We start from the raw sequence: 24,394 nt of genomic DNA on the forward strand, positions 1-24,394 counted from the left end.
TTGGGCAAGATGACCTGTTTGCTTGCAGAGCTAAAACCCAGTTGGTCTCTAAATCATTGGCTCTCTCTGTTTATGACTTGGGAGAACAGAGGTCAGTATTGTTGCAACAATATTGAAATGATAGAAGAGGGATCACTGCCATTTGCTGTCAGCATTTTATCTCCCGACATTTCCTTTCTGACTGTGGCTGATCTGGACGCTCCCATTGGTAAATTAAGGATGTAAATGAGTCAAATTCTGACCTGGGTATCCCCTTCTCCCCTCTAGGTCTAGGGAAGTTACATATAGTGTGGAGTCTACTTTGGACAACATTCTCTGTTTCTGTCTCTCTCTCTCTCTCTCTCTCTCTGTGTGTGTGTGTGTGTGTGTCTGTGTATGCATATGCAAACACACACAAGCTTGATCAACAGAATAAATTCACCTAAGGACCCATTTACCTAAGAGTTTTGTAGGGCAATGCAGGGACTGAGCTAACTCTTTTGTGTGTGTATGTGTGTGCCCAGAAGAAAGATGTATATACTATTTGTATTCTACAGAGTAAAATCTCACCCTGCATCTTCAATGATGAGGAGCATGTATTCTCATGGTCTGGGACCACGGAAGCCTGGAGAGCAGAAGATGCCAGAGTGATGTGTTCTAGTTAATTAAACATAGGTGGGGCTACTGGGCTCTGAATTCTTTGGCCTCATCTCTGTTCTCTGGGCATTGCAGGAGCTAAGAAAGGGAACCAAAGCAGAATGGAGGATTTTATGTACATTGTCTCATTCTGTCCTTATTCACACACAAAAATCCCTGTAGGAAGGCACAGTCCCATCCCAAGAGGAGAAACTGAGGCTCAGAGAGGTGAAATGACCAGCCCAAGGTCACCCAGCTGACAGGAGTCTGGTTGGGTCTCTCTGTCTGCATAGCTCATGTTCTTTGTTGCCACCCATGAATATTTTCAGATACTTTCAAGACAGCTAGTATAAAAAGACAGGGACTTCCTTTTATTGGTCTATTCATATATTCCTCATCCATATTGTTCTCAAAAGTTCAAACAGCAGTGTGGAATAGACCTTGTTATCTCTATCTCCCATACCATACATAAAGTAATTGAGGTCTGGAGAAGTGAATTCATTTGTGTACAGCCACCCAGCTAATAACTGGTAGAGTTAGGATTTGAACCCACAGCTGACTCCAATGCCAGAAGACTTTTGACTATGCTATGTGAGCCCTCCAAGCCTGGCTATAAAACTGAGCACAATGCTTGTCATCTGGAAAAGAATTTTAGAAAACAAAGTTTTGTGCAAAGCCCTGTGTAACAAAAGATTCCGAAGTTCAAAATATTTTTGATGGTTAAATTTGAAAGCGTGGTCCTCTAGTTAAATTCTCTTTTATTGCGGTCTTCCAAGTCAGACTTTGACACAAGGAAGGGAATAAAAAAGATATTTACCCTCAGGGGAGAGTAGTGTAGGAAAAGCAGAGAAGAAAACTCACCTTAAAATTATGATTAACTACAGGTGTAAAAGATACATGACGATACCAGAAACAGAGAAAAATGGGTAGAGCCTCTGGGTCACATCCAAGATGATAAAACTGAAATTAACTTGAGACAGGTCCCTCCAACCCATAGCAGTGACCTACCTGTGGGGTGTGCAGTTGTGTTTATGAGTTCTGGGCTAAGAACATGGGGCCAAGGATTTGTCCTTATGGGACAAAGTGGTGACTCATTAATGGCCACTTGCTGTCTGCAGGGTGTGAGGAAGATGTGACTCAGGGGGACTAAGGTCTTCTTTGAATGATTCATAAGAGCATTTCAGAAGCTTTAACCATGCCTGCATCCAAGGTATTGAACAATTTATAAATCCATGATCTTAAACAATCCTGGGGCTTTGAGGCAAGGTCTCAAGTCAGCGGAGGAACAGTGGGAAGAACCTAACTTCTAAATGAAGTTCTGGGCTGCTGGCTACGGATGTGGGGATCCTGAGCATTGAACAATGAGATGCAGGAGCTACTGAGAGCAGTCAGTAAATGCCTGAGATCAACCATAATTTTTCCAACTACTTAAATTCACTGACTAAAGTCAGCCTCATTCATAAATGGACTTGGGTGAGGTCTGTTCCTCCTGCTGGTCCCTCATTCTCTAACCCTTAATTTGAGTTAATAAGATGCCATTACATTATAGATATCAAAGATTCCTTTTGAGATTTCTAATTTAGAGATAACAGACAAATTAAATCTCAGGTACCATTCTACCCCATGGTGGTAGCTGCCTGGAATGCTAGGCTGAGAAGGTTTTTAGAAAATCTGTGTTTGAATTAAAGAGTGTTGTGATCCATTAGTGATGTCTACCTTGGACACAGGAGAAAGGAGTAGGAATACGTGTGCCACATAACTGTCATCAAACTTGTATTATTTCAATGCAATTATTAGTTTTATCCCTTCTTATTTATAAAAAAGTTAGGAGATGCTCACCCTACCTGCCAGCCAAGACAAATCATATCTCAAAGTGACCATCATTAACACTATTAAACATCATTAATGCAAAAAGTAGTCCAAGAAATAGGGCTGGTGGGATGATACAAGTGCTACATGTCCTCTTGATTTCTCTGCACTCTATGGACAAGGAAGTCATTTTGGTTGGGCTGCTTGGTTGACAAACTAGCCTACTGGAGAGGTGATTATTTAAAGAGTACATATTGGAGTCACAAGGGATAGGTAAGGTCTCATGGAAATCCAAGATCAGAAACTTCACAGAGAGAAGGACTGGAGATTTTCTATAGAAGACAGCTTCAGGGACCTGAGTAATGCAGTTAAAAGTACAGGCATCACTCAAGGAGACTTGCCTGCTTCCCTTTGCTTGCTCTGTTCTCTAATTTCCTAGTTGGCTTCTTCTCCATCTTTCTACAGTTTAAAGCATGTGCTCACCTATAGTCATTGTTCCCTGGAACCTCTGGCTCCAAACAGCTCATCATGGCCCCTCTGGACTCCCTTTCTCCTAGTGTTGCAGCCTCTGTGCCCACTGCTATCTGCCTAAATGATGTGCTTTCCACTCGTCCTTCCCAAGAGTGAGACTCTGATTTGTACAAATTATCTAATGACGCTAGCTCATGTATCCAAGATCAGTGCAGAATTAGCTGTGTGATTGTGGTAGATTGAAACAATGGCCCCAAATTGCCACCATTTGTAATGTGATTTTGTAGCTGTTCCCATTGAGAAGTAGAATCTGTTTTTCCACCTTTAACTTGGTCTGGACTTGTGACTTGCTTTGACCGCAAGAATATGGCAGAAGTGACGTTTTGCCAGTTCCTAACTTAAAGCTCAAGAGGTCTCACATACTTTCATTCTTTCTCAGGACCACAAGTCCTAGCTAACCTACTTGAGAACAAGAGACCATGTTGTTCTGGGCAAGACTATCCTAGACCTTTCTAGAGCTAGCTGACCTCCAAACATAAGAGAGAACCCAGCCAAGATCAGCAAAACCACCTCCCTGACCCTTAGCTGATTACAAGTGCACAACGGAGCTCATCTGAGACTAGAGAATCTCCCAGTGGAACCATAGCCTCACAATCACTAATAAATGCCCATTGCTTTAAGTTATCGAGTTTTTGGGGTAGTCTGTCATGCAGCAATAGCTGAACGACACAATGACTTTGAGTAGAACTCTGAACTTCTCTGAGTCTCAGTTTTCTCATTTGAGACATTAATTAACAAGACTTTTCTTGCCTGCCTTGGGGCAGATTATAAAATGCTATGTAAATATAAACTTCAGAATATTTATTTAGTGCCTACTCTATGCCAAGCACTGAGCTAGACCCTGGGGATTTGCAGGATAGGTTGATTCTTTCGTAGGGAAACATTACTACCTCTTCCTTCCAGCCATAGACCCGTCATTGATAAGTCAACTCCTGTTTGAATGGCAGTGGGAAAGGGATAAGTTATCAGGCTCATCTGGAGGGCCTAAAGCAATGGGCTACCTTATCTCTTGATTTACCCACAAATTAGTTTATAACCCATCTCACTTATTCACTTTTCCTACTAAGTTAATAAATAAGCCTTCTCCCTTATTTTAACTGATAAATTCTAGAGATGGATCAGATAATTCATTCCATTGATAAACACTTTGTGGGACCACAAGAGGGGACATGTCATGGTGCGTGGTGTGAGAGATGAAACAGGTCACTGTAGAATATGGATGCACAATGCAGCCTTTTCCTTAGGCTCCCACATCCAATCCACTAGCCAGTCCTGTGGCTCTACCTCCAAAGGAATCCTGAATCCATCTGCTTCTCCCCAGTTCACTGCCATTTCCCTGATTGAAGCCATCTCTCACCATAGCCTTCCAACTAGTCTCTCTGCAGTGGATAGGATGTTCTTTTAAAAATCAGATTACTTCCATCTCTTGCTCAGAATGCTCCTTTGGTTCTTGTGGTACTTAGACTAAAACTCATACTTTTCATCACAGCCTACAAGTCAGTGTGTGGGCCAGCCCTTACCCAGCTCTTCAGTTTTATCTCTTGTCTCTTATCCTCTCTCACTCTGCTCCAGCTGCCCGGCTCATCTTAGTTCTTCCAGGATTTCCAGCTTGTTCTGACTTTGGGATCCACTTATTTGTTGTTCTCTGAAATACACCACCTTTCAGCCTACTATGTCTTTATTTGAATGGTTCTTTCTCACCATTCAGTTATTGGACCCAGGGTTCCCTTTATAAACAACTCTTCTCTGACAGCTCTAGCTAAAGCAGCAGCTTCTTTGTCACCACTATTTATATATCACCTGGTTTTAGATCCCCACCTTCAAATTCCCTCTTTTTTTTTTTTTGAGACGGAGTTTCACTCTTGTTGACCAGGTTGGAGTGCAATGGTCAATCTCGGCTCACTGCAACCTCCACCTCTCAGATTCAAGTGATTCTCCTGCTTCAGCCTCCTGAGTAGCTGGGATTAAAGGCATGCTCCACCACGCCTGGCTAATTTTGTATTTTTAGTAGAGATGGGATTTCTCAATGTTGGTCTAGAACTCCCCACCTCAGGTGACCCACCCATCTTGGCCTCCCAGTGTGCTGGGATTAGAGACGTGAGCCACCATGCCTGGCCAAATTCTGCTTAGTTACTTGTTAATTTGATTGTTGTTTTCACCTCATTATAATGCAAGTCATCATCTCTTATTCATCAAAGACAGGAATCTTGTCTGTTTGGTTCATCTCCAATATATATAGCAATGCCTGGTGTACACCTGGTGATACCTCATACTCAATAAATATTTGTTGGAAAAAAAATGAATGAGCACAGAGAGCTAAGGAGGTACCAAGAAGAAGTGCCTAACCCAATAATAATAATAATAATAATAATAAAAAGAATAGCTTCTTTCTCTGCCCCAGATTCCACCTTTGTTATTTCCAATTACTTTGCTTCAGCTGTCTACCAAACGCAGCTGGAAAGCAAAGTCTCAGACCTCATAAACACTTGCATCACCTGGACCCTGCTGGGGGTAGGGGAGAGTGGATAATTCATTACTGTTTATTTGCAATTTCCTGGACCTAAGTAAACTTTGCCAAGGGTTAATCATGGCTTCATGTTCAACATTTCAGTTGTTTTCATTGCAGAGATGTTTATTTTCCTTAAAACATTCACAGTAAAAAGCACCAGCACCTTTTCAGGAAGGTACGTCATTGTGCTTCAAGAGTCAACAAAGAACTAGGCACAAGCAAAGAGGCCCTGACTGTCAACTTCCGCTGGAAATTCAGCACGTTTGTGCATGGTGTGCTGCTTAGTGCCACTGAACATCTGGCAGAACAGGCCAGGAGGGAAGCAGTTAGAGTTTTATTCTTTTTAGCTTCAGGTTAAATTGGCCATGAAACCAGGGATGGTGCCATTGACTTACAAGAGGGCTAAAACATTAAATGAAAGTCCAGGAGAGAGTAGCTTGGCTCAAGGTGGGCTAGACTCTAACAGGAGGGGAAACAAAGTTAAGAAACAAAGAATGGAAAAGTCAACATCGTCTTTGTTCACAATTTGCCTCAGTTAGTACTGGGATATGGGGTCAGGGAGTTTGTACCATCTGGAGAGATGACTTCCCTTAGAAAACACGGTGTTTCCTTCTGAAGGGGGTTCCTGATTCCTCCCTTAAATGTTGGTGGGATCCAGAAGTGTGACCAGATGGAACATCTCATTGTCATTTCTTTCTTGCTTGAGGCTTTTCTGTCTGGCCTTTCCCCCATTCTCCTTTGTGTCTATCAGTGGGACAGGTTAAGCGCGTCCGAGGAGAACGTTAAATCTTAGCTTGCTTCAGAGTTACGGTAAATGCGTCTGTTGGGAGTGACTCAGCTGGCCAACTGAAGAGTGGCAGAACAACTGTTGCCTGTATTACCTTTTATTAAGAATTAATCCCCTCTATTCTACTGGGTCAGTGGGAAGTGCAACCTTTGTCGTTCTTGGGGCACATCCCCAGTGGTGTGCTGGTCAATGTTTAAAAACCGGCTCTCTGCTGGGGTGGGGGGCTCAGTGAGCCCTGATTTGTAGTGTTTGCTGATTTCCATGATGCAAATGTTGTCACTGTGGTGCAGATATTTCCACCAGTTGCTTTCAAGCTACCAATGTTGTGACGTCAGTGAATGCAGAGCTGGGAAGAGATTTGTTGTAGCACTCCTCATATACCAACATAGACACTACAACCATTAGTAGCCTCTAGAGCATAGATATTAGCAAACTGTATAAAACAATTAGGAAGGGATAAGTTCTGAGTATTTATTACCTGTGCTTTAATAGAATTTATTTAATTGTAAATTCATATAATTAATTTTTAACAGTAGCTATGTTTAACAATCGGTTTGCAATTATAGATATACATTTATGTAAGTAATCTTTAATAATAACTGTATTTAATAATTGGTTCAATAATTTTCCACTGAAAATTTAGCAGTGGGCTCTAGTTACAAGCTGGCACACCACTACGTTGTTGCCCATCTTAGGCTGAGTTGGGTCTAGGTGAAGGCATCTACTGGCATCTATCTCATCATCAGCCATTTGTCTACAGTACACAGATTCTTGTGGAGACCCTCATTCCCTAGGTTCTAGAGATGCTGGTATGTCTTTGCAGCTGGGGCTCTTGGTTGGCCTTCTCTACCTCAAGGCTGATAATATTCAGCTAGTAAGAATTTATGACCATATTATGGTCATAATGGTTGGGTAAGGCCAGTGTCTGTTATGACTGATGGATGCCCATGAAATTCTGTATTTGGAACCTCTCTTGTGATCCAACGTCCATGCTGTACCATTCCTGTGAAGCCTGGAACATCCTCCGGGCAGAGCTGTAGAACAGAGTGCAATTCCCTGTTGGGATGCTCATTCCCCTCTGTGCCATCTTCCTTTTCAGCTGCCTGCCACAGCTGCTGTCCCTACTCACATGATTCTTGACTTCTTGATCCTACTTGCCACCAGTCCCTGTGGCTCCAAAGTTCTGAAGACATCAGCTCAAAAGCCCTCTAACTTGGGTTCAAACACTGTAGATGAAACTGTGCACAAAGACACAACATACCAGAATCTCTGGGACACATTTAAAGCAGTGTCTAGAGGAAAATTTATAGCAATAAATGCCCATGAGAAGTAAGGAAAGATCTAAAATCAACACCCTGTCATCAAAATTGAAAGAGCTAGAGGAGCAAGATCAAAAAAACTCAAAACCTAGCAGAAGACAAGAAATAACTAAGATCACAGCAGAACTGAAAGAGATAGAGACACAAAAACCCTTCAAAAAATCAATAAATCCAGGAGCTGTTTTTTTTTTAAAGATCAACAAAATAGACAGACCACTAGCCAGATTAATAAAAAATAAAAGAGAGAATAATCAAATAGAGGCAATAAAAAATGATAAAGGGGATATCACCACAGATTCCACAGAAATACAAACCACCATCAGAGATTACTACAAACAACTCTATGCACATAAACCAGTAAACCTGGAAGAAATGGATAAATTTCTGGACACTTACACCCTCCCAAGCCTAAACCAGGAAGAAGTCAAAACCCTGAATAGACCAATAACAAGGGCTGAAGTTGAGGCAGCAATTAAGAGCTTACCAACCAAAAAAAGGCCTAGGTCCAGATGTGTTCACAGCTGAATTCTACCAGACGTACAAAGAGGAGCTGGTACCACTCCTTCTGAAACTATTCCAAACAATCCACAAAGAGGGAATCCTCCCCAAATCATTTTATGAGACCAACACCATCCTGATACCAAAACCCGGCACAGATTCAACAAGAAAAGAAAACTTCAGGCCAATATCCATGATGAACATAGATGCAAAAATCTTCAATAAAATACTGGCAAACCAATTGCAACAGCACATCAAAAAGCTTATCCATCATGATCAAGTAGGCTTCATCCCGGGGATGCAAGGCTGGTTCAACATTCACAAGTCTATAAACATAATTCACCACATAAACAGAACCAAAGACAAAACCACATGATTATCTCAATAGAGGCAGAGAAGGCCTTTGACAAAATTCAACAGCTCTTTATACTAAAAACTCTCAATAAACTAGGTATTGACGGAACGTATCTCAAAATAATAAAAGCTATTTACGACAAACCCATAGCCAATATCATACTGAATGGGCAAAAACTGGAAGCAGTCCCTTTGAAATCGGGCACTAGACAAGGATGCCCTCTCTCACCACTCCTATTCAATAGAGTATTGGAAGTTCTAGCCAGAGCAATCAGGCAAGAAAAAGAAATAAAGGGTACTCAATTAGGAAAGGAGGAAGTCAAACTGTCTCTATTTTCAGACGACATGATTGTATATCTAGAAGACCCCATTGTCTCAGCCCAAAATCTCCTTAAACTGATAAGTAACTTCAGCAAAGTCTCAGTATACAAAATCAATGTGCAAAAATCGCAAGCATTCCTATACACCAATAATAGACTTAAAGAGAGCCAAATCAAGAACAAACTGCCATTCACAATTGCTACAAAGAGAATAAAATACCTAAGGAATACAATTAACAAGGAATGTAAAGGGCTTCTTCAAGGAGAACTACAAACCACTGCTCAACGAAATAAGAGAGGACACAAATGGATGGAGAAACATTCCATGCTCATGATTAGGAAGAATCAATATCGTGAAAATGGCTATACTGCCCAAAGTAATTTACAGATTCAACACTATCCCCATCAAGCTACCAATGATCTTCTTCATAGAACTGGAAAAAACCACCTTAAACTTCATATGGAACCAAAAGAGAGCCTGCATAGCCAAGTCAATTCTAAGCAAAAAGAACAAAGCTGTAGACATCATGCTACCTGACTTCAAACTACAAGGCTACAGTAATCAAAGCAGCATGGTACTGGTACAAAACAGAGATATAGACCATTGGAACAGAACAGAGGCCTCGGAGGCAACACCATACATCTATAACCACCTGATCTTTGACAAACCTGACAAAAACAAGCAATGAGGAAAGGATTCCCTGTAACAAATGGTGTTGGGAAAACTGGCTAGCCATGTGCAGAGAGCAGAAACTGACACCCCTTCCTGACACCTTACACTAAAATTAACTCCAGATGGATTAAAGACTTAAACATAAGACCTAACCCCATAAAAACCTTAGCAGAAAACCCAGGCAAAACCATTCAGGACATAGGCATAGGCAATGACTTCATGACTAAAACACCAAAAGCATTGGCAACAAAAGCCAAAATAGACAAATGGGATCTAATTAAACTCCAGAGCTTCTGCACAGCAAAAGAAAAAATCATTAGAGTGAATCAGCAACCAACAGAATGGGAAACAATTTTTGCAATCTACCCATCTGACAAAGGGCTAATATCCAGAATCTACAAAGAACTGAATCAGATTTACAAGAAAAAGCAAACAAACCCATCCAAAAGTGGGTGAAGGATATGAACAGACACTTTACAAAAGAAGACATATATGAGGCCAACAAACATATGAAAAAATGCTCATCATCACTGGTCATTAGAGAAATGCAAATCAAAACTACATTGAGATACCATCTCACGCCAGTTAGAACGGCAATCATGAAAAAAATCTGGAGACAACAGATGCTGGAGAGGATGTGGAGAAATAGGAACACTTTTACACTGTTGGTGGGAGTATAAATTAATTCAACCATTGTGGAGGACAGTGTAGCGATTCCTCAAGGATCTAGAAATAGAAATTCCATTTGATCCAGCAATCCCATTACTGGGTATATATCCAAAGGATTATAAATCATTCTACTATAAGGACACAGGCACACATATGTTCATTGCAGCACTGTTTACAATAGCAAAGACTTGGAACCAACCCAAATGCCCATCAATGATAGACTGGACAGAGAAAATGTGGCACATATACACAATGGAATACTATGGAGCAGTAAAAAATGATGAGTTCGTGTCCTTTGTAGGGACGTGGATGAACCTGGAAACCATCATTCTTAGCAAACTGACACAGGAAGAGAAAATCAAACACCACATATTCTCACTCATAGGCGGGTGTCGAACAATGAGAACACATGGACACAGGGAGGGGAGCATCACACACTGAGGTCTGTGGTGGGGGGGACTAGGGGAGGGACGGCAGGGGGTGGGGAGTTGGGGAAGGATAACATGGGGAGAAATGTCAGATATAGGTGACGGGGATGGAGGCAGCAAACCATATTGCCATGGATGTACCTATGCAACAATCCTGCATGTTTTTTACATGTACCCTAGAACCTAAAATGCAATTAAAAAAAAAAAAATATATATATATATATATATAAAATAAATAAATAAATAAAGAACCTGTCATTGCAAAATTATAATGGACATCTGACTTAAATTCCATCTTGCTTCTAACTGCCAAGCTGTCCTTGTTCATGCCTGGGCATAGGCTGAACTAACTTTGGAGGAACTTAGTTTATAGTTTAAAACAAAGACGAGGCCGGACATGGTGGCTCACGCCTGTAATCCCAGCACTTTGGGAGACCGAGGCGGGAGGATCGCGAGGTCAAGAGATTGAGACCATCCTGTCCAACATGGTGAAACTCCGTCTCTATTAAAAATACAAAAAATATTAGCTGGGCGTGGTGGTGCACACCTGTAGTCCCAGCTACTCAGGAGGCTGAGGCAGGAGAATTGCTTGAACCCAGGAGGCAGAGGTTGCAGTGAGCCGAGGTGGTGCCACTGCACTCCAGCCTGGCACCCGGTGATGGAGCGAGACTCTGTCTCAAAAAGAAAAAAAAGATAACAGCCTTTTCTCAAAACAAACCTCCCTTTTCCCTGGGGACTAGACTGCCTTTGTAGGACTAATAAATTAGCCACAAGACTAGAAATTTTGGTTTGGGAGTCATACAGCTGGAGGCTACAAGATTCTGACCCTCCCTAAACTACTCCTAAGATCAGTTTAGGAGCTTGATAAGTCTGCTTTGTCTAGGCAGCAGGCAAGATGAACCCACTAGGCAGTTACAAATTCGGGTAAGGTGAATCCACTGGGCAGTTACATAGAGGCCAGTATGTCTGAAACTAACAGAGGATCCTTGTGGGTCTAAGCTCTCAATTTGGAGATCCAAGTTCAAATGCCACCTGTGAGCTCAGCTCTGCAAGGGAATCTGAGACTGAGCTCCGCTGGACTCTTTGAGCTGGATCATTCTCTGTTAAGAATCCCGGCATTGACTCTTACGTATTAGTCTGCTGGAGCTGCACTAACAGAATACCACACCCTGAGTGGCTTAAACAGCAGACATTTATTTTCTCACAGTTCTAGAGACTGGAAGCTGAAGGTGCAGGTGCCAGCAGACAGGGTTAGTTTCTCCTGAGGCCTCTCTCCTAGACTTGCAGACTGCCGCCTTCCTGCTGTGTCCTCTCATGTGACCTTTTCTCTGTGTGCTCATGCCTGATGTTGCTTCCTCTTTCATAAGGACACCGATCACATTGGATTAGGGCCCCATCCTTTGACTTCCTTTAACCTTACTTGTTTCTTTAATGGTCCTAACTCCAAAAAAATTATATTGGGGCTTAGGGCTTCAGCACATTAATGTGTGTCGGTGGGGGAAGGGGCAGGGGCACAATTTAGTCTATGACAATTATTGGGTACTTGAAATGTGTCTGGTCCAAACTGATAAGTGTTCTAAGTATGAAATATATCCCAGATCTTTCATCATTCATTACTTTTCATCCTTTCATCGCTTTTCATCATGTAATAAAAAACATAATGAAAATAATCTCATTAATACATTTTGAATACTGATTACATGTTGAATGACGATATTTTGGAGGTACTGAGTTAACAATATTTTATTAAAGTTACTTTCACTTGTTTCTATTTACTTTTTCTAGTGTGGCTACTCAGAAAGTTAAAATTACACACAAGGTTTGAATTATGTTTAACTAGACGGTGTCTAGAGACCCTCAGAGAGCCGACACAGCCACACCTTGCAGTCAGTGAAACTATGGCCCTCTGGGACCCTCTCTTCACCTCTCCCCTAGGCCCTTTAATTCCTTTCCCTTCCCCCACCTTCCAGGAGTCCTCCTGGGCTCAGTCATCAGTTCTGTCAAGTTGTGCTACTGGATGGGGTAGGGTGGAGATTCTGGTAGCAGTAAAGTGTAGCTTTCAGACAGTGGAGGTGAAGGGAGAAGGTGTCTCACTCTGCCTCTCACTGCATCTGGCTCAGAGTGGGAGGTATCTAAGATAAACAGAACTTCCCTGCTGCCTAGATTACCCCTCTCAGCACATGTCTTATGTGTTTCGTGCTTAAAGAGTGTTCATCTCTTACTCTGTCTTGAGTTGCTTTACCAAAAGTCTCATTTTAGGATCCTGCCTTGGGATGTTCTAGGTCTCAGGAAAGAGTTAAGGGGTAAGGGGAAAACAAAATTCCATCTCACCACACAGAGATGATCAAAACATGGTCCTGGGCCTCAATCATCAGGGAAGGAAGGAATGGGGAGTGAGGAGAGGAAAGATAGGAACAGCTCTGTCTTCAAGGCCATATGAGGGGCACTTTATCTGCTTTATTTCACTCAGTTCTTCTAACAACCTCCTATTATTTGTATCTTACGGATAGGGAAAGAGAGGCCCAGAGAGTTTAAATAACTTCTCCAGCATCCCTGCTAGCAGGTAGCAGGGTCAGAATTTGAGAATGACTCTGAACATGGTATCATCCTGTGGGTCTGGAGTAAAAAGGGAAGTTTTTTCTGGAGCATGGGGGAACTCTCTTAAATTGGATTCAGGTCCAAAAGAAAAGCAGAGGGGATACTAGGAAGGCGGCTGGGGGCTGGCATGGCATGGGTACTCCCTGGAAAGTCCAACTGCGAAAGCAATTCTGTCCTCTGCTCCTCCCTGGGTTACCCTCCTACAAGTCTTCTTCTCAGGGTTTAGGGTTGGGGGATGCTGGGACTGGGCAAGGACTTGAAGGCAACACCCCACTGCCTGCTCATGCCTGTTGGGTTGTCTATGGATCATTCCCTGCTGGGCTCACTCACCGGCTTCGTATAAGGTCCTTTTTGAGGTTTATTATTTCCTTGTCCATATACTTGATGCTCTTCATTGGCTTGTCTGGGACCTGATGAGAAGACAAGGGGTGAAAGTAAAAGGAGTGTTGATACAATGGTTACAAATGGAGCCAGGCACAGGAGGCTCATGGGTTTATCTGAGACGTATGGCTGGGTTTGAGGGGTCCTGGGCAGCACAGAGTCTACCTTGACACTGAAGAGGGGGCTGCCATGTGACACAGTGGACACGGTAAGTGCTTTGAAGACAGGTAGACCTGAGCTCTGATCCTGGTTCTGTCTGGTGACCAGCTGTGTGACTTTGAACAAATTACTCAAACTCTCTGAAGAATTTGGGCTTCCATTTCTTCAGTAGAATGGGAGAATAACTCCTACTCTGTTTTGAGGATTAAATTAATTGCTAAATTCCTCACTTATAGCAAGCATTAGATAAACGGAAATGACTACTATTAGCATTACACTTAAAGCAAAAAATTAGGCATTAAAAATAATTATTGTTGGTGGTTTTAGCAGCTGATTTGGAGAGCTGAATCTTGTCAATGTAAAGATACAAATGTACTTCCCCTCTCTTCCTGCCCCCACAGCAGAGGTTTATGAATGAATTATCCAGATAATTGTTCATGACCGTTTCTTTCTCCCCATTAATTTTCCTTGACTATACATAGGGGAAAGCTCACATTACTCAGAAGTTGATACAGGCTCAACATAAAGAAGAGAGATAAATTAACTATATTATATTTTATTATTATTATTATGTTTAGAGACAGGATCACACTGTCACTCAGGCTGGAGTGCAACTCACTGCAGCCTCAAGCTCCTCAGCCCAAGAGATCCTCTTGCGTCAGTCTCCCAAGTAAGGCTAGGATTACAGCTTTGAGCCATCATACTTGAAAAATTATGTTTTAGTATAAAAGTCATTTTTCTCAACCCCCAGTTTGGAGAAATAATAATCAGAATATTGTCTGGATTATCTTGTCTCAAAATTTTCCTGCACCTTATGATTTTTTTAAAACAAAAAGAATACGAAGAAATTATGGGAAAATGGGCACTCTCAGATAAAGCTGGTAAATACTTTGTGCTGGCATTCCAGAAGAGCAACCAGATGCTTTAGAAATGAGCATGTCCTTAGATCCAACAACATTGCTGTCAAGAATTCTAGGGAAATAGCCTTTCATGGGCATAGAGGTTCATCAACAAAACTGTCCACCAGGATGCTGCTGGTAGTAGCAAACTATTGGAAAATAACTTTGCAACTCACAATAGAAGACAAGTTAAATAACTATGGTGCATCTAAACAATGAAATACTATGAAGCAATTAAGTATAACGGCAACATAATGTAAGTATGTTTATTGATATATAAAGATGTTTGATTTCTTTGAGTCAAAAGACATGTTACAAAGTAATATTTATAGCATGATTCTGTTTTTGTTTTTGAAAAAATGATCTGTGTGGATAGATACATATCAAAGATATGAAATGACATAGCTCCAAAATGCAGTGATTCTCTCTGGGGTTGAGATTATGGCAGGTTTCATTTCTTTTTCTTAGCTGATGTGCATTTCCTATAACTTTGCAATAAATATTAATTAGTTACACAGTGAAAGAGAAAAGATTTAAAAAGTAAATGGCAAGGTGAAATATGACAAAGGTTGGTTGGTAGTGTTTTTTGAAGGTGGGGTGAGAACACGTTGGGTGCTCACTAACAGAAATCCCAATATCGATGTGTGTGGGGAGGCAAAGTAATTTCCCTGGAGCCACCATCATTGAAATTGGGCTATGGTGCCTGCTGCTCTGGGGCTTTGAAAGTGAAAGGTGAGAAGTATAGTTGTTTCAAAGTTGAATGACGTTTGTGGTAGAGTTGGGTGGGAGACAGTGGGAGATGAAGTGGAGGAAGGAACTGCTTCTGGCCTGCTTGATTCCATTTTTCTCCTGGGTTGGCCAATACATATTTCCATGTAAGGCAGCATAGACAAAGGGTGAAGAGTCTATGGCAATTCCACAGAGTATTTGTAACTGCACCTATTACTTGCCCACTCAAGAAAGTGGGGCCAGGCGCAGTGGCTCATGCCTGTAATCCTAGGATTTGGGGAGGCTGAGGCAGGAGGATGGCTTGACTCAGGAATTTGAGACCAGACTGGGCAATGTGGCAAAACCCTGTCTCTACAAAAAATACAAAAACATTAGCCAAGCTTGTGGTGGTGCATGCCTGTAATCCCAGCTACTCAGGAGTCTGAGATGAGAGGATCACTTGAGCTCAGAAAGTCAAGGCTGCTGTGACCTGAGATAGTGCCATTGTAGTCCAGCCTGGATGACAGAGTGAGACCTTGTCAAAGGAGAAAAATAAAGGAAAATATAAAGAATGCAAAACAAAACAACAAAACAAAACATGTGGATAGCCTTGAATCAGGTCAACTGGATAGGAAACAATGAAATCATTTACAAATTTTGTCTCTGGTTATTATCAGTAATGAATTACAGGCACTATGTGTTGATCATCTCAGTATACCAGGAGGCCTCAAGAACCCCTTGGCTGGAAATTGATGACAGACCCATCAGCGTTCATGGATGAAGTGGATGGAGAGACCACCCTCTGAGAGGCATGTAAGTGCTTTCCCAAGCTTTTGCATCATGAACATTCATTTGTCTCACACATCCAACATCTGTTTACCCTCTGTGTTGATACCAGTTATTTCCCTGGTTAGGCCCTTTGCTTTTTCTTTAGTTGGCACTTGCGTCTTGGGAGATGCTCATGGTACTAGCAGCAGATGAGGCCCTGAGTAACTGAAGCCAAACAGCACAAACTTGTCAAAGTGGTTGGTTTATAGATGGTCATGTGACCCAGTTTGGGCAAATGAGATGCAAGCACTTTCTAGGGGCTTCTGGGAAGCGCAGGTAGAGATGTTCTCCTTCCTCACTGACTAGAAATGGGGAAAATGATATTCCTTGGGAGTTGCTCACAGCCATTTTGTGCCCACGAGGGTAGCCAGCCTTGGGCAAAGATGATGTGGAAGAAAGGCAGAGAAGAGAGAGAAAAACTCGTCCCATGGTGCCTTGTTAAACTGATCAAGCTTCATTGGATCTTGACTTTTCATGAACATTTCCTTTATTATTTATAACAGCTTAAATTAGGTTTTCTGTTACCTGCAGCCACAAAATTCTATCTGAAATGCGTTCGTCTCTTGGGAGTGGCAAAACAGCTAAAAGACTGAGACTTATTTTTACTAGTTTTTCTTCCTTTCCCATCACTGCTTTTGAGGCATCAAGATCAGACGACCCCCATTCTGGTGTATTTCACAGTGAAAGCAATGAGATTGGCCGTGTTGAGATCAAATATTTTAAAATGAGGTTGCCTGTCTTTCTAATCCCACTTATTTTGGAGAACCTCATTATATATTTCCTGCAGGCCAAAGTAACTTTCCAAAAAGATGCTGTGAACTAAGCATACTTATAAATGAAGGAAAAATAAGCATATCAGAAATTTTCCTGCCAGATAATTTGAAAATACATGATTGAAACCCTGTTTTATGCCATGGTCATGTCTTCAACAGTCTCCCAAACATCTTAAATTTCACCTTCCTCATGAAACAACTATGATAATGTCCAACATTCAATCATTTTTTTTTTAAATGTCACCTAATGATAGCTGCCTGTGCACCAGGAATTCACATCATTATGTAAGGGTGGATTTGGGATTGGTACTGAATTGTGTCCTCAACTTGACACCAACTTTAGCAGCATGAGATGGCCTCGCTTAAGCCTCACAACTATGTCAGCATTTCAATGGAGTCTCAGGAAACCATTTTTGTCAAAGTATAATTTTGTAATTATAAATATAACTTTATGATTATAACTTTATAATTATAGTTTTGTTTAAAATTATAATAAGCCAGCAGAAATAACTAGTTGTCAGGACATTTACGAACATCATTTGATATTAACACAATAAAAAGTTTATAAAGCACTCAAAAATCAGCCTCTCTGTACAACCTTTCTGGAGGGCAATTTAGACATACGTGTGACAAGCTTTAAAAATACATATCCTCTTTCCCCAGCCAAGGAAATTATGTCACCAGGATGAAAAGATTTATCCCCAAGGATATCTATCACAGCAGTGTGAATAATAGTGAAAAATACCTCAATGTCCCGCAATAGGCATTGTGGGGATAAATCATGATCTATCCAGACAGTGGTATGTGATGCATTTGAGTCTTGGTGCTACCACTTAGTGCTGCTATAGCTGTTTATTTACTAATGTGGAAGGCTGGTAATGGAACATAATTTCAGATGAAAAATGCATGCTACAAAATGTAAAGACAGTAGATGATAGAGAAATTTTAAGATTTATACTGATAAAATCTATAGAAATTTCCAGAAATGTATGTGATCTGATATAAATGGTTTTAAAATACTGACATATGACAAGACATATATGTAATAATATAATAAGCTGGAAGTAAATACAATAAATTGTTAATAGAGATGTTATCTCAGGGTGTTTGAATTATAGGCAATTAATAATTTTTTGTTTTGGTTATCTTTTTTTTCCCTAATTTGTCTACAATTTACAGAGATTAATTTTAATAAAATAATAGAATTTTTCATGTTTGTAAAGCAATTTTGACTAATTATGTCAAGGCAGGCAAAGTAGAAATGTTTAATGCCAATTAAAATAGAGTCATCTGAGAGTCTGGAATGATGTAAGCTAATAGTTTATTTTAACATACTGGATCAGGCAGGGTCTAGGCAGGAGATCAGAGCTCATGACAGGTAGTTGAACAGAGGGAATTTAATACAGGGGAGCAGTTACAAAGGTGATGGAAGAGCTCAAAAGGATGGTGAGGCAAGCTAGAGATTAGCAAAAGGAAACCTCTACCATCTCCAGGGCTGGAGGAATTAAGGGAAGAGGTGGCCTTCAGAAGCCCTGGAATCAGGCCACGTGGCATAAGCTAGACTTATGGAGGAGATGTAGTTCCAGCTGGAGGTGCCACCATAAGCCAAATGAGAGAAAGGGCAAAATGCCCTGGCTTCTGTTTAACAATCACCCTTCAGTTTCCTGCTGGTGCCTCCTATTGGCTGAACCTACCTGGAAGCCAGCTGCAAGGGCACCTGGGAAATGTAGTTTGCAAGGATCAGCCCCCTGTGGGGAGCAGGAAATGGAAATGAGGGTGAAAGCAAGTGATTATGGTACAACGTATGCAAATGTCTTGGCCCCAGGCCACTTTTGGACTATAAAGCAGGTCTGCCCCTTAATTTAACCAAGGATTCCTTTACAGATGATAACTTTGGATATTCCTTTTGATCTTAAGCCTGAGGTTCCCAGAATTTTCCATGGCTTAAATGCATATCCAGAATTGTGATCATGCCCCTCGCTCCCTCCAAAAAATTATCAAAAATCATGATTCTAGGGTATTCAGAACCCTTCTACTTCTCCCAATTTCTCCAGATCCTTGTAGATCATCTCCCCTCCCCTCAAATCTTACCTGTTCTACTTCCCACATTGTTAGGTCTTTATACTCCTTACTGACACTCATTTATGTGTCTCCCTACCCAGGTAACATATTTGTAATACAACTTCACATTTAATATTTTATTCTGGTTTTGACACTAATGAACATTGTATTGTGTTGTGTTGGTGCAAAAGTAATTGTGGTTTTTGCCACTGAAATTCACTTACCATTGAATGGATGCCAAAAATTCATTTGCCATTGAAATGGCAAAAAACACAATAACTTTTGCACCAGCCTAATAGAAAATCAGGAAAAGATAAAACAATTAGGAGAAAATAAAAACCAAGCAAACCTGTCCACCATCTGGTACAGTTTGGATCTGTGTCTCCACCCAAATCTCATGTTGAAATGTAATTCCTAATGCTGGAGGTGGATTCTTGTGGGAGGCGATTGGATCATGGGGGTGGTTTCTCATGGTTTAACACCATGCCCCCTTGGTACTGTCCTTTCAATAGTGATTTCTTGTGAAATCTGGTTGTTTAAAAGTGTGTGGCCACGTTTGTTTATTGTGGCACTGTTCACAACAGCAAAGACTTGAAACCAATCCAAATGCCCATCAATGATAGACTGGATAAAGAAAATGTGGCACATATACACCATAGAATACTATGCAACCATAAAAAAGGATGAGTTCATGTCCTTTGCAGGGCCTTGGATGAAGCTGGAAACCATCATTTTCAATAAACTGACACACGAACAGAAAACCAAACACTGCATGTTCTCACTCATAAGTGGGTGTTGAACAATGAGAACACATTGACACAGGGAAGGGAACAGCACACACCAGGGCCTGTCGGGGGTGGGGTGCTAGGGGAGGGATAGCAGGGGGTGGGGAAACCGGGGAGGGATAGCATTAGGAGAATTACCTAATGTAGACGATGAGGTGATGGATGCAGTAAACCACCATGGCACATGTATACCTATGTAACAAATGTGCACGTTCTGCACATGTACCCCAGAACTTACAATATAATTTTTTTAAAAAGTGCGTGGCATTTCTCCCATCTCTCTTGGTCCTGTTCCTACTATGTAAGATGCCTGCTCACGCCTTGCCTTCTGCCATGAGTGAAAGCTCCCGAGGCCTCCCCAGAAGCAGATGCCAGCATCATGCTTCCTGTGCAGCCTGCGAAACTGTGAGCCAATTAAACCTCTTTGCTGTATAAATTACCCAGTCTCAGGTATTTCTTTAGAGCAGTGTGAGAATGGACTAATACACCATCTCTGCAGATATCATTTGTTTTGTGCTTCGTGATGACTCCCAGCCTGGTTGCATAAAAGCCATCTTGGGGACAGTTGATTTTGATTTTCTGTCTTTGCTTCCCTTGGATGTGCCATTGGCTTCAGAGCTTTCAGTTTTCCCATTGCTCTGCAGAGCACAGGTGATGACTCCATTCTTTGTTTCCTAGAAAATACAGTCAAGTCTCTGCCCTGCCCACCTTTCCTATAGCATGTGTGAACACCGTCCTTTCTCTTACCGCCCCAATGAGTTGTTGAGAGCAGGATCATGAGAAACACCACGTGATGTCCTGTACTGCACCAGGCTAAAAGGTGGTAAATGGGGGTGGGAGGCCTGGGAGGAGTGGAGCATGAGCATGCACAGACTCACAGTGGACTCTTAGATGGGGATGGTTTTCTTGGCAGGTATACTTACATTCAATATTCATGTGCTGGGGCTGTTTAAATAATAACATCTGGAAGTGATGTGGTTTAACCTGACGGCTGAGAAGTGGAATGTGGTAGGAAAGGATGGAAAGACCTTTGTTGTCAGAAAGACCTTGAGTCCTGGCCCTGTCACTTAGGAGTTCCGTGACCTTGAGTGAGGTAGCTTTACTCCCCATCTGTGAAATGGAACTAATGCCAATTCTACCAGTCACATTATTGTTCTCCTATGTACTATATGTGCACTGTCCCAAATGCGTTCTTTTTTTTTTTTTTCTTTTTTTTTTTTTGAGATGGAGTCTCGCTCTGTTGCCAGGCTGGAGTGCAGTGGTGTGATCTCAGCTTACTGTAATCTCCGCCTCCTGGATTCAAACAATTCCCCTGCCTCAGCCTCTGGAGTAGCTCGGACTACAGGCACACACCACCATGCCCAGCTAATTTTTTGTATTTTAGTAGAGGTGGGGTTTCACCATGTTGGCCAGGCTGGTCTTGAACTCCTGACCTCATGATCCACCTGCCTCAGCCTCCCAAAGTGCTGGGATTACAGGCATGAGCCACCGTGCCTGGCCCCAACTGCATTCTTATATGAAATAGATGATTCCACTGAGTCCTTGCTGTATTATTATTTCCATTCTACAGGGGAGTAAGTGGAGGCTTAAAAAGGTGAAACTGACTTGCTACTAAGTGGCAAAGCCTGGATTTGAACTCAAGTTCAAGTGACATTGAAGCATGTGTTCTTAATCACTACTCCATTCTTCATCCCCATCCCCCTTCCCCTAGTTTGCATAGTGGAGACGACCTGAAGGGTAGCAGTTGCTAGCTACTGATTTACAGATACTACCTCCAAAACTCTTCCACTGAATTTTGTTAGATTTCATCATAAAGAATTTAATATGGCAGAAAATCAGAATGATTTGTTAAAGGTCATGGCCGGAAAGACAATCTTCTACTTATCTGTTGTTCTCTGTGTTTTATGAAAGAATGTTCTGAACTCATCTTTGTTATTCCTTAAAATATGATCTACTTCCTAGAATCAGATTAAGATGGAAATGAATTCCTGTTAAATGCACCCGGGCTGATACAGACATCAGGGAAACAGCTGGGATGCTCTGTCGAGGGGTGAGGGGGAAGGGAGACTGAAAAGACAGCACTGAGAAGCACACATGCTGATTAACAAATTTCAGACTCATCACTGAGAAGCTGTAAAGAACGGAGTAGGTGGGATCATGGGGAGTACGCACGTCAACTCAGAGACCTTAGCTTGCACACTGATGTTTAAGTTTGTGGTGGTTTTAAAATTTTTGTTTTTTTAATTTTTGTGGGTACATAATAGGTGCATATATTTATGGGATACATGAGATGTTTTGATACAGGCATGCAATGTGAAATAAGCACATCATAGAGAATGGGGTATCCATCCCTTCAAGCATTTATCCTTTGAGTTATAAACAGTTCAATTACACTTTTAGTTATTTAAAAGTGTAAGTTATTATTGACTATAGTCAACCTGTTGTACTATCAAATAGTAGGTCTAATTCATTCTATTTTTTTGTACCCATTAACCATTCCCACCTTTTGCTCCCCATCCCCCACTATTCTTCCCAGCCTCTGGGAACCATCCTTCTACTCTCTATGTCCATTAGCTCACCTGTTTTGATTTTTAGATCCCACAAATAAGTGCTAACATGTGATGTCTGTCTTTCTGTGCCTGGCTTGTTTCACTTAACACACTTAACATAATGATCTCCAGTTACATCCATGTTGTTGCAAATGACTGGATCTCATTCTCTGTTTGTGGCTGAATAATACTCTGTTTTGGTGGTTTTATGGTGATGATGGGCAGTTTCTTTTGGGGAGAGTGAGGATTTTTTTGTCATAAGGACATATGATGGGTATCTACCTACATAGAGCTAACCCAGAATTAGCGAACTCATCCACACACAGACCCTTCAAACTGAAAAAGGAAGTGTGCTATAGAATTATTTAGCAGCTCTTTGTTGAAGGCAGGTTGCATCCTTTATAGAATATTTTGATTCAACTTCCCTTCCCCCCAATCTTCTTATGGACTCAGGAGAAAAGAAGTTGGGGGTCTGTGGATTGGCAGGGAGAGGTGGTGGAGGAAGGGACTGTCATTTGGGGAGATGAGCAAGTCCTCTGCTGAGAACTTAGGGGAGACTAAGTAGCAGGAGTCTTCTGGGAAGAAGAGGAGAAGGAACAATGGTCCCTGGGAAGGAAGCTTCTGATACTCAGCTTCTGGTACAGGGCTTGGCTCTACATTCTTTCTGTCGTTGCCGAATGAATGAGAAGATGAATCCATCTGAGTCTCAAGGTTCAACCCCACTGGTTAATGATGAGTTACAAAGGAAATGAGGTACCCATATAATGGTGAGGTCTGGCGGACACCACTTTAACCATCATGGCTGTGCTTAGCATCACCAACGATAGGACAGACTTTTAGCAGGTGCACCTGAAGTGATGCACTGAGAAGGGCACACCATCATCTACATGGTTACGTTACCTACATGCATGTCCTGCCCCAAAGGTCCAATCTGAATCTAATCATGAGAAAGCAATCAGAAAAATAATAAGTGAAGGTCATTTTGCAAAACAGGTGACCTTGACTCTTAAAAGATGTCAATGTCTGTGTCCATTGGGGCCTCTGGGAAGCAGACACGGAGAAAGGAGTACAAAATGCTCATTGGGGGTAAGCTCATGAAAGAGAAAAGGAGGAGGAAGTAGGATTTGGCAGGAGAGCCTGAGAACACGATGCAGATCTGACAAAGTCCAGCCAATGCAACAGGGAGCTCCAGAGCAAAGATTGCTTGATTAAGTCCAAGTGCAAGGCAGAAATGGCCAGAGCCCACTGATGGGGGATTTCTGGGGAAGATTCAGACTTCTGCTGCAGGAAAGCTGCTGTGGATGCTGGCAGTGTCAGCAGCTGGAGACTCTCAGCTACCTGTGCCTCCTGCTGGCAAGTTCTTTCTCAGAGACAAATGCAAGGGATACATCTCTGTGTCTTCTAACAATGTCATAATAGAGGAAGAAGGCAGATGATCTGTTTCTTTAGGACACCAAGGGGACACAACAACTCAATGCAATGCATAGTCCCTTGATTGAATGCTGGATTGGAGACAAAGCTATAAAGGGCATGACTGGGACAACTAGGGGCATTTGCATAGGAACTGTATGTTCGATAAGAGCATTGGGGCTCACATCTGTAATCCTTGCACTTTGGAGGCTGAGGTGGAATCACCTGAGGTCAGGAGCTTGAGATCAGCCTGGCCAACATGGTGAAATCCTGTCTCTACAGAAAATACAAAAATTAGCCAGACATAGTGGCATGCACCTGTAGTCCCAGCTACTGAGGAGCCTGAGGCAGGAGAATCGTTTGAACCCAGGAGGCAGAGGCTGCAGTGAGCCAAGATGGTGCCACGCACTCCAGCCTGGGGAACAGAGTGAGACTCCATCTCAAAAAAAATATATATATATATAGAGAGAGAGAATAACATTGGATTAATGTGAAATTTCTGTGTTAACTGTATTGTGACTATGAAGGAGAATGTCCTTAGGTAATACATGCTCAAGTGTTTAGGTGTGAAGTGCCTACAGCTGACTTTCAAAGGGCTCAGCTTAAAAAAATTGTAAATATACACACATATTATATATATAGTACACACATACATGTATACACACATATACGCATATGTAAATATATATGAAAAATATCATGGCAAAATGTTAAAGAAAAACATGGCAGAA

At 41.7% G+C, this 24,394-nt stretch overlaps 1 protein-coding gene and 1 long non-coding RNA gene across 3 annotated transcripts in view; one reads left to right on the top strand and one right to left on the bottom strand.

Annotated features, from left to right (window-relative positions):
- Positions 1–24,394, top strand: part of LOC110569265 (uncharacterized) — a 290,201-nt gene that overhangs the window by 237,011 nt on the left and 28,796 nt on the right. The gene's annotated exons all lie outside the window — the stretch shown is intronic.
- Positions 1–24,394, bottom strand: part of CCDC60 (coiled-coil domain containing 60) — a 210,735-nt gene that overhangs the window by 106,024 nt on the left and 80,317 nt on the right. Inside the window, exon 2 of the mRNA XM_021675492.2 lies at positions 13,441–13,520. Coding sequence (XP_021531167.2) covers positions 13,441–13,520 — 80 coding nt within the window. The remainder of the gene's footprint in view (positions 1–13,440; positions 13,521–24,394) is intronic.

The sequence above is a fragment of the Aotus nancymaae genome, unplaced genomic scaffold, assembly GCF_030222135.1.
Source record: "Aotus nancymaae isolate 86718 unplaced genomic scaffold, 86718_ANA_hifiasm-v0.15.2.pri h1tg000021l, whole genome shotgun sequence".
Classification (NCBI taxonomy): domain Eukaryota; kingdom Metazoa; phylum Chordata; class Mammalia; order Primates; family Aotidae; genus Aotus; species Aotus nancymaae.